At 45.7% G+C, this 18128-nt stretch overlaps 2 protein-coding genes across 3 annotated transcripts; both read right to left on the bottom strand.

The window, feature by feature from the left end:
- Positions 1 to 5121: 5121 nt before the first annotated feature.
- On the bottom strand, positions 5122 to 10926 carry LOC125711986 (protein yippee-like 2). Its single transcript, XM_048981555.1, has 5 exons — positions 10525 to 10926; positions 7966 to 8197; positions 7580 to 7623; positions 7181 to 7289; positions 5122 to 6584 (listed from the first exon to the last, which is right to left on the bottom strand). The coding sequence occupies exons 2-5, from the start codon at positions 8071 to 8073 to the stop codon at positions 6495 to 6497; spliced, it is 351 nt and encodes a 116-aa protein (XP_048837512.1). The 5' UTR covers positions 8074 to 8197; positions 10525 to 10926; the 3' UTR covers positions 5122 to 6494.
- A 290-nt stretch (positions 10927 to 11216) lies between these two features.
- Positions 11217 to 18107, bottom strand: LOC125711985 (lysophospholipase D GDPD1-like). Of its 2 annotated transcripts, XM_048981553.1 has the most exons (11): positions 17977 to 18106; positions 17487 to 17644; positions 15575 to 15617; positions 15325 to 15460; positions 15207 to 15252; positions 14352 to 14473; positions 13964 to 14053; positions 13651 to 13784; positions 13362 to 13421; positions 13098 to 13149; positions 11217 to 12866 (listed from the first exon to the last, which is right to left on the bottom strand). In XM_048981553.1, exons 2-11 carry the CDS (start codon positions 17620 to 17622, stop codon positions 12732 to 12734), a joined length of 954 nt encoding a protein of 317 aa, XP_048837510.1. In that variant the 5' UTR covers positions 17623 to 17644; positions 17977 to 18106; the 3' UTR covers positions 11217 to 12731. The 2 variants fall into 2 exon arrangements, with proteins under 2 accessions (XP_048837510.1, XP_048837511.1); XM_048981554.1 differs by lacking the exon at positions 17487 to 17644 and having other exon boundaries at positions 17977 to 18107.
- Between the last annotated feature and the right edge of the window lie 21 nt (positions 18108 to 18128).

The following is an 18128-nucleotide window of genomic DNA, read 5'->3' as shown; positions in this document are numbered from 1 at the left end:
ACAGATAAATTCTGATGTTTTTTCCTGTCCTTATTGGGGAGGATAAGCGGTGTTCCAGCTGGTCATGCCTTCATTTCATTTTATTTTGTTTGTTGAGCTTTGAAATAGGACTCCTCTGAGAGTATGTATTCACAGGATTAACATACAGTATTGAGTAACGGATTCTCTATGCGGGACAGTGTTACGTAAAGAGGATTAATCACTAACAGATAAAACTGACCATGGATGCCAGTGTAGCACTACCATTGATCCATCACAGATATTTTCTTGATTTACACTCAGGGACAATTTTTTTAAATTTTTTTTTGCACAGGTAGTTCCCGCCTTTGGCCGCAGAATTCTCGTAAAAGTGAAAAGCTCGTAAATCGTTAGTTCAGAAAGCGAGAACTATACCTGTATTGCATTGAATTTACATGTATATATTTTTCAATGTGTGCTTTTGAGAAATGTTGAAGATTTGTGAGTGTACCGAATGTACATTGTAACATTTTCAGTGTCCTTTTTAATTTTTAATTACGTCGCAGGTTTGACGCTAAACTGCTTATTCGTCGCACTGACCCATGGATTGACTCCCTACCCGATTGGCCGTCACCAGCTGTAGTTTCAATATACTACCAGCAGATGTCTCGCTTGTGCTGCCCGGTAATACGCAACGCAATACGGAAGTAAAGACCCCAACATGAAAAACGGTTATGCTTAAGTTGTTGGTTGTTTCATGCGTATATATGCTATATAAATTTGTTATATTTGGAAAAACTTTTAAAACATTTCCACACAGAAGTGCAGTGGTTTGATATTCCTCGTTTTATTTCGGTAAACCATATTCATTTTTAAATGTGTAATGCTGAGAAAAAAATGTAATTTACAGAAAGTTATTTTATATTATCGGAATAGGAAATAATTGGATATAATTAGAGTACGGAGTCTGCATTTAGGCTTTCCAAATGAGAAGGTGCCTCCTACCGTGCTGCTCACAGACATCCACCCTGCCCCCACCAGACTGCGTCCATCAGGTACTGTATTATGAGCATCAGCAGCGCGCGAAAGCCGCCCGTTTTACGCTGGTGGTACAAAAACGATGGTTTTACCAGGTTTGCTCCTGATGCAGGTAAGTCTGCCGCAACATGAAGGTCCTCCAGTAGGCGAGGTAGACAGTTGAGCTCTGCTTTTAACAGAGCCGATGCCTGAAAAATGTGAGACTTGGACCGGGCCGAACCTAGAGAGCTGTTTCAGACTGCATGGGTTGGTCATTATCATAACACTGGACAAAGGCCCCAAAAATGCAAGTATAAGATGTGCAGGGGCTGATGGAAAATGTGGAAAATGTTTAAAACACTAAAGGGATACCCAGCTTTGAGGTGTAATAATCATAATAATGTGCAAGTAATTCATTCATTATGTGTGTTACTGCTCACTTCAGTTCATGATGGACCGTGATTCATTTGAAACTGTTCTGATAATGGATGTCTTTCAAGGTAGACTCCCCAAGAGTCTGTCCCTGCACGTAGATGAGCCCCCCCAGCAGTAATTCCATCACACGTAAACACCGCACAAACAGATCTAAAAATAAGAGTCAGCGAGTTTGGCTTGCCAGGACCAGGCCCTAAAATCTCAGCCAGCGCACGCTGTAGCTCTCAAACTAGAAGGAAATATTAGCTACTCAAAACTTGCTAATCCCTTTAGTTTTGTCCCCCCGCCCCCGAGGGCAGCACTTCTGAATGGTTTTAATCAAATTTCATCACGTTACTGCCGGTCTGAATTCAGTACGCTTCGAACTCTCTCTCTAATGCCGTGTTTTCGATACACGAAATTTTGTTCAAATTAATTTAGTTTGTTCCTAAACGTTTCCCCTTTGGCATAAGTGCCGTTTTATTTACGTATATCAAGAATGCAGCGGTTCACTTTTCCGATTTGTGACGCGGTTTCAGTCCTGAACGTCAAAGATTCCAAATCGTTATTTTCCACTCGCATCGTTCCAGGCTACCAGATCTCTTTTCCAAAGATATTCGTTCAAAGCATTTTTCACCCAAAGAATTTGCAGACTAAAAAAAACACTGTCACTTCTTAAAGGGAAATGTCATACTCAATTAATTTAACATGTGCTTATTAATGAATACCCCTCACCAGGGCTGTTAAAAAATAGCGTCAATTTAGGCTAATGCTATTCCCCCCCTCAGCTTCAGTAATCAGCACATCCCATAATGTGACACCACAGACTTTTTTAAATGGGACAGACTTTGTGAGACATCACATTGTGAAGTGTTCCGCATCTACAGAGTCTGTTGACAACCTCTTGACCACATGCATAGTCCATATCATGTCCACCTCCGTGAGGAGCACAGCGACTACACCAAATTAACTCAGCACCTTCAGATTCAATTCAGATTCAGTTCAAATTCATAGAGTTTTTAACATGTCTCAAAGTAATCTATGGGGTCCTGGGCCCAAGTAAATTCAGTGTGAGGTAAATTTCAGGCAGATAGTGGGAGAGCACAGATAGGCAGGTGCAATATGGAGCAGGCAGGTAGACAATCAGGCAGGCAAATGAACATGTGGAGCCTGCAGAAACACCTTCATGTGCAAGACAGCAGTGCCATAGAAGGGACACATATGGTAGCATAAAGAGAATGGAGAGGCAAGGGAGGTTCGGGTAATTATTGTTAATTAAAACAATAGAAAACATTTTCATAAACTGACAGAAAATAAGATCACAAAATAAAAAAGCTACAACTAAATGAAAACTAGAAATATTGCATCAAAAACCGGAATAAAATAAAAATAAACATCAATTACTTTGTTACCATTTTAAGCAAATTTTAGCTAAATAATATTTTTAACTATACCATTAATAACACTGGGAACATGAGCTTCTGATTGACTGAACACACCTGATCCAGGTAATCAGCAGTGTGTAGGGCAGGGATAGCTGGAAAACAAGCAGGGCAGTGGGTTCCGAGGACTGAGTTTGAGAAGTCCGTTTTTCACTTTTACCAGTTTTGTTGTGTTACCAAGTTTTGTTGGAGAAAGTGTTTGGCCATCAAGCTCCTTATATATGATAAACAGTCTTCGATCTTTGTCAGCTGCGATGGCTCACCTGGTTTGACTGATATGTATATCTGTGTATCTTCGGTATTGCATTGGGAACCAACACCATGCTTTCTTGTAACATTGCCAAGTATCAGCACATACAAAGTAAGCAGTAATGGGCCCGGCACTTATCCTTGTGGGACACCATGCTTCTCGCTTATGGATTCACACGATTCCTTACTTAAATGAAAAACTGAAAGAGGTGAAATAGAATAAATGATAACCAGGAGGGCTCCTGTCCTGTATTACCAGCTAAGGATTCCCAACTTGCGCACAAGAGTGCCATGGTCTGCAGCAGCAATGTTATCCAGAAAGGGTGGCTCTGTGAGCGTGTTTTTGCTGTGACTCCCTAATTAGAGGACTGATTGGCTGAAGTGTCCTCACACCTGGCTTTGAACAGCTGACCCAAAGCAACAATTCTCAGGCCCTGGGTCACGACCCACATTTGGGTCATGGCAATTTCTGAATGGGCTGCCAGGCAGAGTTGGAAATGTAAGCATTTTAAAACCAGTAAGCTTCCATGCTGATCCAGATTTCCAAGCCCCAGTCCTAGAATTAACCTATTTTAATGGGTCTTAGGTCTGCAAACACTTAGCGCAAAACTAGTGAACACTCAGCCAATCCAAGAAACCAAACCACAGATGCTTAATGTAAAATTCACTAGCACATCCAATAAGATTTGTGTGATAGGCAATGATTGGCGTAAATTGATTGGGTTAATTTAGACCTATACTTGATATAGGGTCGCACCAAGCTGGCATGGTAAAAATTGGGTTGCGCTGCAGAAAAGGTTGAGAACCACTGATCTAAAGGTTATTGGAAAAAAAACCTGCATGCACACTGGCCCTTTGAGAACAAGATTGCCTGCACCTGGTCTAAAGTATCCAATGGTTCAGATATCACAGCACCAGTAAAAATGCACATCTGTCAGTCGTTATTTAACCGATGCAGTTTTTTGTGCATAATTCATTAATGTCATTTCTATGTAGTGAAAAAGACAGTTGAATTGCAGTTGTTTTGTTTGTGTGTTTTTTCCAAGATCGTTGAGATAAACAGCAGGTTAGAGAGGCCTGAAATTTGCTGAGTCACCAGGTTCAAGACTGATTGCATTTAAATGGTTTAATAGCAGCAACTTTCAGAGGTTTTAGGCCATATCCATAGCTGACAACTTTATAATATGAAAGTAACATACTGTACTACTCACTGATACTGCAATCGCAGCCTTTGCAGAAATAGGATCCAGCTTATTAACGGTAAGAGCTCACATTAATACAGAAGTTCTGATTTTCCTATGGGAGTGGGAGACAATTTATTGGTTCTGTCCAACACAGCAAATGCAGATGCAGGCTGATAGATATTTCTAATGGATGAAGTACTTGGAAATGTTAGCTATTGTCCCATGGAAAAAATGTTATGATGTCAAAGCTTCTAGGACCTGTTGGGACTTATTCAGGATTGTAAACCGTGACACAGAATAAAAAGATCCTAGCAGTATTTTTATTATTTTAAAATAAAATTCCCTAAACCCTTTTTCCAAGGAGGCGGTGTCTTTGGAAGGCACATGATCGCTCACACGGCAACTTGTGCCAGCCACTGTCCCAGTGGCTGGTTGCCAGGTGACCACAGTCTGAGCAAACACCACGCCACCTGTTACTGTAATCAGCGCCCCGTTCATAGGCGGACATTGGCAAACGCCACAATTCCTGTGGGAATTAGTGTGGGGGAGGGGTCCGCCAGGTACCTGTGCCCACCCCCCAGGTATGAGTGATACGAGGAAACAAACAAACCCACAGGAAGATGACAACTGGAGATTTCAGGCAAACCAAAGATAAGTCAATATATAAACAGTGGTTCCTCTTCACCTCAAATGAGCTGAATCAGGAAAAATGTTATTAGTTTTGGCTCTAGTTTTATCGTCATACTTAGTTTAGACCATAAATTTCTCATGGTGCGATCATGTAACTTAACACAGGATCGTATTATGACCAGGGAGGGTCACCTGGATGAACCACATGACGCATAAAATGCAGAGACTGAGGAATCAAGAGTCTTTATTGATGAAATTCGCTCACACCATCAACATCTCCCGTTTACAAAAGAACTGACACGTTTCCAGAGTAGAAAACAAAACAAGAGTAAACACTATGGCCCCCGAAGGACTTAAAGCACAAAGAAAACGAAAATAACCGATACAGTTCAAAAATAAAAACAAATGAGTTATTTATACACAAAACATAGTATGATGCCCATGTTCAATGAATATATATATATATATATATATATATATATTAACACCTGTAATTTACAAAAGCAGTGTGATACATTCCAGAGAAAGGGCCAACGACAAACAACGCTCCAGCCAATCACAATCTGTAATTTTGCCCACACATAAAAGGAAGCCATTCGTTTGGTCAACTAACTGTAGATGGGTGGGTTCTTTGGTTGCTGCCGGGCTTTTAACAGCCTCTGATTGGGCATCTCCACTGTGAGTCATGTGGCCATGGCTACTAGTGGACGGTATTTCTTTAAACTCAAGGCTGTCGTATTTCTCACTGGTTGTTATCACTGTTATTAGTGAGAAGGTGTCAAGGTGGCTCCCTTACCACCACTTGACTGCCTCTACGTTGTGCAAATTTACTTTTAACTCACGGTTAGTTATCTTCTCAATGTTCGATACCAGTTCTGCGCCACTGAATCAAAGCAGAATAATTTGCAGAAATAAAACTGGCTGATCTGATACATCCCAGATTTGGAGTCACGTGTGGTCGCGCGAATGGCCAGACCGGAAGAAGCACACAGTCACATTTCAGCAGGGTGTATCAATGACTGGCCCTGACTGCCGCTAAAACTGGAACGGATATCCTGGCTGTGCAAAGCGATGCACCTCATGGTGGCTGGGAGGGCCTCCCATGATGCCCCTGCCTCGTACATCCAGGGGCGTCGGAGGGGCATGGATACCCTGGCAGATTGAGGGGGCCCAGCACCATATAGGGGCCCCCCAGCTGCATCCAACCTCGCTGAGGGGTAAGTTAGCACCTCCTCCACTGGCTGGGTGATGAATGATTCCCGTTTCAGTAAAACGACACCCAGGCTGGGGACCCATGCTCCGCCAGGGGGTGTATGTATCTGTGGAGAATTCCCGTGGCCGCCCAGCTACACCCCTCACCTGGCCAAACTCGTCCTCAATCACTGCCACCCAGGGGGCAGAACCTACATTCCCCAGCTCCTTTGGGCATTGGCCACAGCCTTACCCCATAGCACCCTGTGATCAGGAAAGGAGTGGGTGAGATTTATCGGTGACTGTCAGGGTATAGGAGCGGGTCAGAGAGAAAACAGAGGTTAGACCAAACCAAAGTGACGCACTCATCCACACGCCGGGCCCCCTCCCTCCTCTGGATGGCCTCGCTTCAGTCCCAGCCATTGTCTTTGATCATGTGGGCCAGCTCGATGATGAACTTGCCCTCTTTGTACTTCTGGCTGCTCTCAAAGGCATGTTCCTGGGGGAGGGAAGGAGTTCACAGGGTTAAAAGGCTGACCTGTCAGGCATAATCCTCAGAAAAGCTCAATTCTGACCCAAACTAGTCCATGCCTGGTTGTTGGTATGTTTTTCTGGTTTGGCTTCCAACCCTGAATCTAAACAAAGTGATTAAAACTCATGCTTGCATTTAAACCAGGACTAGATGAAAACAAGGTCTCTGCTCCAGGAAACACAAGCCCTGTGCCTCGTGTGGCATCTCCAACACCTTCAGGCACTGCTGACCCATGAAAACAAGCCAGAGAGCATCGTGAACGTGGAGCGGTAACCTTCATATTTAACAGCCTGTGTGATGCACCCTCCCACGTTTCGCACAGAAAAGCCGACCGGCTTGTATCGCATTTCTACGACCATGTCTGACATGCATGTCCCCACAGCTGCTGGGATACCAGAAAAGTGGGAAAATAAATAACCCAAGCTAAATGGCGCAGGTGCGATACCTTGGGCCGCCCTTGGAGAGGCACTACCACCACATCCCCAGATGCCACGAGGAGACACAGGATATGTGTCGAACATCATGTACCCCAACCCAAACACCACCCCCACGCTCCCACATACGTATTTCCAGCCCAGGGTGGTCTTGCAGTTCTCGCAGTAGATATCTGCCACAGCGTGGAGACCAGTGAGCAGAACTCTCTCCTCTGCCGGTCCGCAGCCAACGTTAACCCTGTGGGGGGGGGGGACATCGAGGGTGAATGCGGCTCCAGCGCCCCACCCCACATTTAATGATCAGTGGATGAGAAGGTCAGTAGAGGATATGTTACAGATCCAAAACACCCCTCCCTAATAAAACCCTACGCACAAATTAATCTTCCCCTAAATAAAACTACCACTTATAACGTGATACTCTCACCAAATACACATTAAACTTTACATTGGATGTGACTGTTTTTTCTTGATTTACATGCCCCCCCCCCTCCCCTCCTCAGGTGGGGACTGAGGAAAGGAGATACTCACACGGAGTTGAAGAGATACGCCCTGCCCTGGCTTCCCTGAAAGGACTGAAACACACAGAGAGAGTCTTTGTAGCTCCCAGTCACTGAGCGGCTGTTAAGTTATCCTGACTGTTAATGTCATGGCAGCAACTACAGCTATATCCATGGTGAGACCATATGACTATTTAAACAGACGGAATAACCCAAGGGGTAAAAATTCCTTAAGCATCTATTAAATATTACAAACATTTAAAACAATGTAAAAAGGATGCTTTCCATTTAAAAAAAATAAAAGACCTAAGCGTCTGGTTTCTGGCCACTGAGCAGCTGAATGGGCGGAAACGGACAGCTGACATCCATGTTCTGCCAACAGATGGCACTGTGGAGCAAGGCCACTGCGCCCGTTACCTTGGAGATGAGCTCATCGTGGTTGGCCAGATGAGCCCGGCAGTGGATGCAGCTGTAGGTGCGATGACAGCTGGGCAGGTAGGCCTGGAAGGTCTTGGAGCGGGTCATGCTGACAGGAGGTGGGCTGGGGGGGGCGGTGCAAAAAGGGGCTGCCGGCCCAGGACGGCTCGCAGGGGAAGCACCGCAGCACACAGGTGAGGGCCGTGGTGGGTGTGGGGTGGGGGGCACACACCTGGAGGAGGAACAGACTCACCAATTAGGCTTTAATTGGTGACACATTGTGTCCCCGCCCTCGTTAGCAGGACGACGCCAGAGTCAGGCTAATCCCTGTTTGTGCACGGTTCCACCAGGCTTGACGGCTTGCCCGCGGCAAACTTAATTAACACCGTTTCCGAATGAAGAAATTCATCAAAAAAACAGTTATCTGCAGTCTGCTGTGCTCATTAACAAGCTTCCAAGATATCTGGGCCTTGTTATCAACAGCCAAAGAAAACAAGATCGACGGAGCCTTTAGGAACACAGACACTGACAGACGGCTGACACGTGCAAGACGTCTTACAATAACACACACTGAGAGCGGGGGTGTGGCCTGTCGGGACGGGCATCCATCCAAAAACAAATCCACAAATAATTCCATAAAAAGCCTGATCAAATTTCCCACGTATTTTCTGCCAATTACGTGTTGTCCTGTGAGTGACATCATCACAGGCCTGTCACCAGAACAGCTGAGACGAGAGTGAGATCGGAGCTACGTGAGACAGGATGAGGTTGAAAGGCATACGAGTTTCCTTCTTCACGAGCCCCGAGGGTCCCTTTGACACGATCTGCTGTGCTCTACATCCCCGTTGTGGTTAAGTTAAGCTCCCCTTATCCAGTAATCTAGTGGTCCAGTTCTGAGCAGCGGCGCTAACTCGACCGCTCGATTACAGAAGCAAGAGACAGGAAGATCGCTGTGCCGTTTGTCGTTCTCGTAGCACACAATGTTGTGAGAGCTGCAGATCTGAAGATTCCAGAAAGGTGATGTTACGTTGCGACCTTTTCGGCCCCGTGGACAGGGACACATCACGTCATGGGGTTTACTCACCAGGCGAGAGGCCTTCATGCGATATCTGCTTAATTAATTATTCATCAGGGTATGCTGGCTGACGTCAATGCAGAACCTGAAACATACCCTGAGCTGATCTTCATTCAGGTAACATAATCCTTCTTAACAACACCTCATGGTGTCAGACTCTCCAAGTATTAAGAAAAAAACGGATGAGCTGGTAGGCTGGTCAACAATGAAAAATACATGCAGGGGATAACTGATTTTAGTAGGTTAATGTGAATGAAAATAGAAGGGGATAGAAAAGGACACATGACATGGTGAAAGGGTAACTGGTCCACACCATCATGGAACAGAAACATTTCAAGAGCAAAACTGGTAAATGGCCACATCTTAAGCCAAAATCTCTCTGGGTCTAGCCCAGTTCACCATTAGGAATGGATGACACACACGCACACACACACACACATCAACTGTAGCCCAAAGACTCAGAATAGCCGTAAGATTCTGAGCTAACAGAATGATAATAATGTTGGACTCCACAGAGATCTACGTGCCGCTCATGTGCAGGGTGCATCACAGGGTGCTACACCTGTTAGCACATTTTAGTCGTAGTACACAGCAACAATTCAACCTTCCCCCTGTTCTGCTCTCTTGGCCTCCACCGTAGCTAACCTAAGGATAACATCCATGCCTCGCCGTTCTCTAGTTTAATGCCGCCCAATCCAGAAGGCGAGATTAACCTCTCCGCCCGCACTGACGGAAACTGAACAAAAGCTGCGCGGATCCTCACGTTTCCAGAGGTGTCTGCTTAGAATAACAAACATGCACGTCAGCAGATGAACAACCGGAGATTTCAGATGCTGAAACCCCTGGCTTGTCACAGCGCAAACGTTAGTAACTTATACAGGAACGGTACACACATCAGTGACTTTACCTGTCCCCTGGCTGGGGTATCCGTCTTCCCCAAATGGCAGGGGTACTACCCCGGGTGGATAAACTGTGGAAAACGGAATCTGCACTAAAACGTTTGTTTTTCCCCCAAGGACAATCGACTAGTCATCAACTGACTACCACAGTAATGAAAATGTCCCCAAGGTATGATTTTTCTTCCGATTTGGCATAATTTACGCTACACGTGTTTTTAAAAACACTAGGCAGGGGACACAAGGGATTATTACTCTAACCGAACGGGAAAACAGCAGAGCTGGGCCACTTCCATCACAGGTAAATACGATCATGCGTAGATTTGCACCAAAATTAGCCCCCGTGAGCAGAATGTAAATTCCGCCGCGCCGCAGTCTATTTCTCTATAGGCAAATGCGACGCTTGCTCCGCAATGGGTATCGGAGACTGTCCGCAGCCCGGTCTACGATTAAAAAACCGCAGAACCCGGCAAACCCACCTCCATGGCGAAAAAGGCAGCCCCCGGCACCATGCATCTGCAGGAAAACACGACGTCGTGTTTTGGGCAGCCGGCCCGCAGCGTACCGGTTACGGCGAGGCGCACTCACCTAATAACTGGGATACGGGTAGCGCAGAATAAGCTCTGCTCGCCAATTCCCACCGCAGATCGCAGGAGATTTATGGAGAATCAGCCCTTCGCATAGCTTTTTCCAGGGTGATATCTCTTCTCTCTCCCCGCACCTCAACAGACGTACTGTCTTAGACTGATGCAGTCGCTCACTAGCGCCCCGCACCTCCCAAAAGCACGAACTGACAATGAACTAACTCTGAAAGCCACCAGTCGGACCGCCGGTAACCCACATCCATAACCATTTGGGTTTTAGTTACTGTGCCAGTAGTAAAACAGTAAGTTGACAACGTGGTCATTAAGGCACATTTCAGAGCTCCATTCACTTACTGAATTCTCTGTTTACAGCCGTGTCTGTTCGCACAAGAAGGGGTGAACAACGCACCCTTGCGTCCAACTTCGGCACTATTTCTTTACGAGGGCCAGAGATGAGGATAAAAATAAGTTCATACGACGACGTGTTGGGCATAGATATGGTTGAATATAAATCAATTTTAGAATGAATATAAATATCATAGAATTAATGTGAAATACGACTTCTCGTGTAGAACCAATGTAAACAGTTTACGTGCGGGTCTGCGTCCTCAGATTAAAAATAGTAACAGTAATATATTTATTATTGATTCGATGTATTTAAAACAAACATGTACTGAAAAGGTAGTGACACTAAAATGGTAATTTACATATTTATTGGTCATATAATTTAACCGCTGCAATGTAGTTTTTACAACGTGAACAAAAATGTACAATCTTTAGTGGTTTTTAAATAATGTAAAATATGAAATTCAATCACTGTACATTTCCTAGTTAAATAGCACAGTACATTCGAATAATTATTCTAAAATGATTTCTAAAACATGTAACTACAGGAGAAAAGTGGCATACATTCATAGCTTGAGTCAGATTATGACTATTTCCCTGTCATATAGATCTACACTCTGATCTTCCTTGGAGTACTTGAAGTGGTCTGGTATTCACCAGTACTCAGTACCAGCACCTTTTCTTTCTCTTCAAAGTACCAATACCTCCTAATATCTGCTGGTACTAAATAACAAGGGGAGTCCTGGCACCCGGTGCTAAATAACAAGGGGAGTACCGGCACCCGGTGCTGAATGACAAGGGGAGTACCGGCACCCGGTACTGAATGACAAGGGGAGTACCGGCACCCGGTACTGAATGACAAGGGGAGTACCGGCACCCGGTACTGAATGACAAGGGGAGTACCGGCACCCGGTACTGAATGACAAGGGGAGTACCGGCACCCTGTACTGAATGACAAGGGGAGTACCGGCACCCGGTACTGAATGACAGGGGGAGTACCGGCACTTGTTTCTCTCCACTTCAAGCACCGTTTTCTGTACTGGTGAGCATGGAATCAGGCTTCAACTTCTAAAACCAGAGAAAGACTCTACAGGCATGTGTACGGCACCAGGACTCTACACAATGAGAATATTTCACTTTATGGGGTCAACACCTGTATTGATGCTGCCTAGATTATTACGAAGACAACTGTATATTGAATGAACCAAAAAGGGGCCTTAGTCATTGCCAGCCTGGGGCATGGTCACCAGACAGAGCAAATCCTGGCAACATCTCTTTTATAGCATTGCCTCATCATCATCAGGAACACTAGTGAAGCAGTGATTCCCACGCTGTCCCACAGGTGTTCTCGCAGCCAGCTGAGCCGGCGGTAGTGCAGTCCACTCACGCTCAGTGCGAAACTGCCGTCCCCAGCATACACATGGTGCATGAGACCTCATGCTTCAAAAGAGGCACACGGTCCCAGGTAGTTACTGAACAACATCCTTTTCCCCTTTTGTTTCTCCCATGAGAGATGTAAACAGATGCCAGTTTTTACCCTGCCTCACCCCCCCCCCCTCAGTGATGGTCCCTGAAATGCTCATGACTGTGACTTTTTTCTTTTTTGGACTTACAAGCATCTGCGCTTGCTGGTTCAGTACCGAAATGCCTGCTGCGGCTGGTGAGTTTGCAGGCGATTGTCTATGTTGATGTTTGGCCTACAGGTGAATCTCAAGCTAGTCCCCTGGATGTGAGGGAAGCACTGTGGAGTAGAGCATGGGTCAGAATGGGAATACAGGTGAGCTGGGAACTCGGAAGGGGAACTCAGCCTGGAAGCTTGACACATGCATGAGAGCAAAGGTGACAAAGGTCAGATTGGTGGGTTGGTCAGTGATGCTTGGTGAGGCTTCTCTTCTCCATGAAGTCTTTCAGCTTGGTGGGAAAGTCAGTCATGATCCCGGTGGCACCCAGGTCAAGGGCTCTCTGGAAGTCTTCCTCATCATTCAACACCCACACATACACCTGCAATACAGTGATGAAAAACACATTCAGATACCAACCAGTAGCCTGATCCAAATAAGGTCCCAGTCCTGATTTCTATCCAAATCAGGTCCAAATTCTGACCATCTATCAATTTCAAGCCATGATCAAGATCCCCTATCAAAACCCTCTGTCCAAATCAGGATACCCCCTGTCCAAATTAGGTCTGAGTCCAAATCCGCTTCTTTCGCAGATCTCGGTGGCTTTTCCTACCTGTATTCCTCTGGCTTTTAGGTGTTCAAACATGGTCTTCCTCATCAGCAAGCTAAAAGGAGACATCGCATTGCTCTCATCAGCCTGGGGCTTTCAGCTCCTGACAATGGCGAAAGCCGATACAAGCACATCTGTGAGTTACAGTCACAGATGCACACGGGCTGAAGGTTCCCAAGGTCATTAGAGGGCGATATGCAGCCCAGACAGCGTAAGCGTTATTTAAAGCGGACCTCCGCACATGTGTGTACCCGTGAGCATACTCACGTGTCTGCCAGCCAGGTCATGAGGCGCTGACTTCTGGAAATCCTGGCCGGGTCCTTCAGTCTGCAGGGCCGGAAATGAAAGCAAAGATGAAATGACAGAATTTCCAGAGAGGGTCCGTCCTCCACCTTGCCCCCTCCCGTCAGTGCATCTCAGTGTGGGGCGGGAGGCTTAGCACCACACGGCTGTCAACAAGAAATCTGTAACTCGATCCATGGGCCCTGTTCCCCTGCCCCGAAAAAGCCCACGTTTGCACCAGCCAAACGGAGCCCGTCCCGCTTCCCCTCCTCACTTGGTCATGATGGACGGCATGGGGATCTCCAGGAACTGCTCCTTCAGGGGCACAAAGGGCAGCAGTCCCGTGTAGAAGAGCAGCAGCAGAAGCAGCACTCTCTGCAAGCTGAACAGCACGGGGATCCGCGGGTTCTGCCCCAGGGGGAAAATCAGACATGGCATTTATACCTGTTGCGGGCATGTGGCGCCCCCTGCTATCAACTGGCATGCTTCCGGGGTAAACATGACAAATGGAACTGGAGTGGCTGACACATTTTTATCTTTATAAATTTGTGTAAAGATGTATTACTTTAAATACAACCCCGGTGTACCTCTTTGTAGCACTTCTGAACAATATTGTTCCTGGCGTTGCCCCACACTGTGAGATGCTCCCGGTTGTACTTGGTTACAAGTTCTGAGACCTGCAGATACAGGCATAAGCACCCACGAAGGTCCTTCATGAGCTCATGTCTTCACAGGTCTGCAGTCCACATCTTTGGCCCTTTCCATGACTACTTCCATTTCCTACTACCAAGGCTCCCTGCAGCCTTTTGTAGAAACTTTGGTTTGATGGGTATAGGAGCACTGCAAAGTCAAGAAGCCTTACGAAAAGATACCTTTGACTGATTACACAGTTGGGGGGGGGGGGGGGGTAGGGGGCAGCTCAGGACAGCTGTGATCAGAGAAGAGAACTCACTTGCCAATCATGGCCTCACATACCTTCCTAATGAGGGTGTCGTTGTTGACCTTGATGTCAACGTTGACGGGGATTTCTGGGAAAGCCTCGAATACATCCCTCAGCAGGGGGATGTGCTTGTCCTCCCCACCCTCACACACAAATTCTGCATGGGCGGCAGCTGGTCAGCGTGGACTTACACACATACACAATCATGCAAACATTGTATACAGACAATTCACATATGCACTGATGCAAGCAAATACATGTACACATATATATAAATATGTTGCTTCATATTCATTGGTGTGTGTGTGTGTGTATTATGTACATATTACATTGTGTCCCCACAATGTGGAAAAATCTTGTCTTTTTGATGTTATGGGGACCATTTTTTTCAGTAGCTCAACTTTAAAAAAAAATCCATGGCTGCAATAAAGATAAATAAATAAAAATGCCAAAAGTCATTTTTGTATACTTATACTTAAGGTTAAGACTTATACTTAAGGTTAAGGTTAGGGTTAAGCTAGTCATTGATGGGATTAGGGTTTTGCCCATAGAAATTAATATATGGCCCCATTGGCGTAAATTACAGGGGGGATGGGGGGGTTGTAGCACCCCCCCCCCCCCCCCAATAAATCAAAACCAGCTAATACAACCCTCCCCCAATAATCATTTATCTCCCGTAATAGGTGGAGACTTCAACCCCCCCTAATGTTCCAGCCAAAGTTATGCCCTTGTACGGCCCCCCAAAAAAATATGAATAAAACGTGTGTGTCTGTCCATATAGATTAACATTTAAGAGTTTCTGATATCTGAGGACAATCTGAGTCTGTATCCGCAGGGTCCTGTTTAGTTGAAAGGTCAGCCCTGAAATAAAACCAGGAAGCAACACTTGCCTCTCTTGAAGGCGACGTCAAGCTTGCACAGGTAGGGAGGCAGTTCCTGTGGGCCACAGACAGGCATTCAGTAAACAGCAGACAGCAGGCGCCCTCTCCCCGGTCCTGCGACGCTCACCTCGTACGTCAAGTCCGAGACGTAAGCGTCGACACCTGTGGACCTCTGCAAGTGGGTGTCATGTGACACGACCACCTGTTCGTCCTTGGTTAGGTGACAGTCCAACTCCAACATGTCTGTGCCCAGCTCCACTGCACTGGTGAGGGGAAAAACAGAGGGAGAGAGAAACAGAGAGAGATGAGGAAAGGAGGAGAGTAAAAAAGGACCTACAGGGGGACAGTGGGAAAACTGCTTCCCCGGGCATACTCACTGTCTGAAAGCTGCCATGGTATTCTCCAGGTTCTCACCAGCCCCTGGAAACATAAAACCATTCACAGCTTACCGGCAGCATCCAACACATGGCAGGTAAGAACATCACGCATTCTTCAGCTGAGGTGCCATTTTTAATAAAATTTTTTCTTACCATTTACTCACACAGTGGCAAATTTGAGATGAAAGACGAAAGCCTTTAAAACACACATGCGGGTTTGTAATTATATCTTTGTGGAGATTCTCCATTCATTTCTATGGTGAAAACTCTAATCCCAACATGACGACCCCCTACCCAGCGCTAATCTTAACCATAAGTAACCAAACAAAATATGAGACTTTTGGCATTTTTAGTTTTTCAATTGCATTCACAAGTCTTTGTGGGGACTTGAGAAGTGGTCCTCACGTTATCAAAATAACAGGTTTTTATCACATTGTGGTGGACATTTGGGCCCCACAATGTAATACAAACCTAACCCACACACACACATAACGTTAACCCATAATTAGCATGTGGGTTTAGGGAACCAAGAAAAGTCTATTAATTTGAAGGATGAATTTTATTCCTTGCGGCCTCATCTATAAGCATTTCATCACAAAGAACCAGGTCTGCTGATATTGTACTGGAATGCACTAGCACTTCTGGTTTCCTTTAAACGTGAAGGAATAGCCAGAAGCTGGTGATTCACATTCCAAACAAGGTTGTTTCCATCATGTTTAATCCCCCATTTCCACATAGTTGTCTAATCAGGTCACTGTATCTCTTTCTTTTAAATATATGCTCTTATTTACTATTTTATTCCTTCTCACCACATCGACCTACAGGCCTCACTTCTTCCATTCTTTCTGGGTAAGTGCCAAAGGAGCTCAAGTTAAATATAACACCAAAGAATAGAACAGCTGCCCCCCCCCGCCACCCACCCCGTGGGACATGGATCCACATCGGTTTTTCACTGCACCTCCACTGCGCCCCCTACTGCCAACAGAGAGATTTACACATATCCTTACAAATGCTATTTTCCTATTGCCTGTTCAGAAACGACAATGACGGAGTCTAAGGACAAAGTACTAGATAAATAAATCATTACACTACAGCCATTATATCAGGTCAGTTGCCTCACTGGGAATCAATTAATTAAAATGTTTGTTACACATAACTGCCCAGATAAAAGCTTCTCCTAAAATCCACATAAATGAGAAACAAATCGCAAGATCAAGTATATTCTGGGATGTCGCCATGCTAAGAACAGTACCCGTGATTCTCAGACCTGGACCTATTTTAATGGTTTTACAAATGCTGTTTATCTAACAAACGCGAATATTATTTTGGAGTCATTATTCTGGCGACTTGGATTATCAAGTTTAGATTGCAACCAGTATCCTTGGACAGTGTCCATAACAGACATTTCTAGTATAGGGCTATTTAGAAAAAAATAAGTCCCAATTAAAAGTGCATGCAAATTCCAAGTAAATTTTTACAGCGGAAATTGGGGGTTCAGATAGGGCAATTGATGAGGAATTATTCTACTATTTATAATAGCCCGATTTTATTTATTGTTTTTATTGATTAGCTCCTTAATTTAATCTTATATTAAATCCACATTACAAGAACAGGAATGCCTTTCTGATGTATTACTAATGATGTGTTACACTAGTGCGATCGGGCATCCAAAGGGGATGACACTTTGGTCCCAGAGATTGATAGGGCAAATATGGATTAGGCCAACGTTACGCCTCTTTCATAAACTAATGATATATTTCAGACTTGCGGTACGTGTGATGAAGCATAGTTCAATCACGCAGAGTTGGTACTTGATGTCACAGTCATTGATAAATAGTGTAAGTTCAGTGTTAGGTTCACCAAAGCCGGGTAACACGCCTTCTTGGCTCTCGGCTTGCGGCGAACCACTCACCGCCGCGGTGGGAGATGTGCATGCCCCGGAACGTCTCCCGTTTCCTCCGGTGCAGGAGCGACGGACATTTCAGCAACAGAACTGAAGCGAGCACGTATCCCAGCACAGTGGACAACACGTAAATCATGGCGCACATGTCTCCCCCGTCCCGGTTTCCTCTGCAAGAAAGGTCGGGACGAGTTAAGCGCGATGCGTCGCTAAAAACACAGCTGCCGAGACCTTTCGGTTACCGGCCAGATTGCTTAAAATAACGGCAAGCGCCTGTTACGAGACGCACGCCGATGCGACTGATGTGATGCTCATCCGCATCGTCTCAGTGCAAGGAGCGTCTATCCACCGGTCCCGACTGTCTCAGCTAAACGGCGCCGCCTCTGCCGAGGGAATATTGTTACTTCCTAAGTGTTTTCGGTTCTCAGTTGTGCTGGTCGTTTTTGAACCAGTGAAATGTGGCTTTATTCCCCCATTTCTAATCTTTCTGTATTGTACTCACGTTGCTCCGCGGCGAATCCCCGTTAGAAATACGCGAACAGGCAGCCGCAGCCGGTCGCCTCGCCCCCGTTCCGTTCCCGGGTGTTAATAAATACGGCGGAGCAGCGGGACAGGACGCATGCTCAGTGACGGCCCAGGTTTGACACCGGTATC

Source organism: Brienomyrus brachyistius, chromosome 17, assembly GCF_023856365.1.
Source record: "Brienomyrus brachyistius isolate T26 chromosome 17, BBRACH_0.4, whole genome shotgun sequence".
NCBI classification, from domain to species: Eukaryota; Metazoa; Chordata; class Actinopteri; order Osteoglossiformes; family Mormyridae; genus Brienomyrus; species Brienomyrus brachyistius.
Note: the sequence above shows the minus strand (reverse complement) of the source record. Positions and strands in the feature narration are given on the sequence as shown.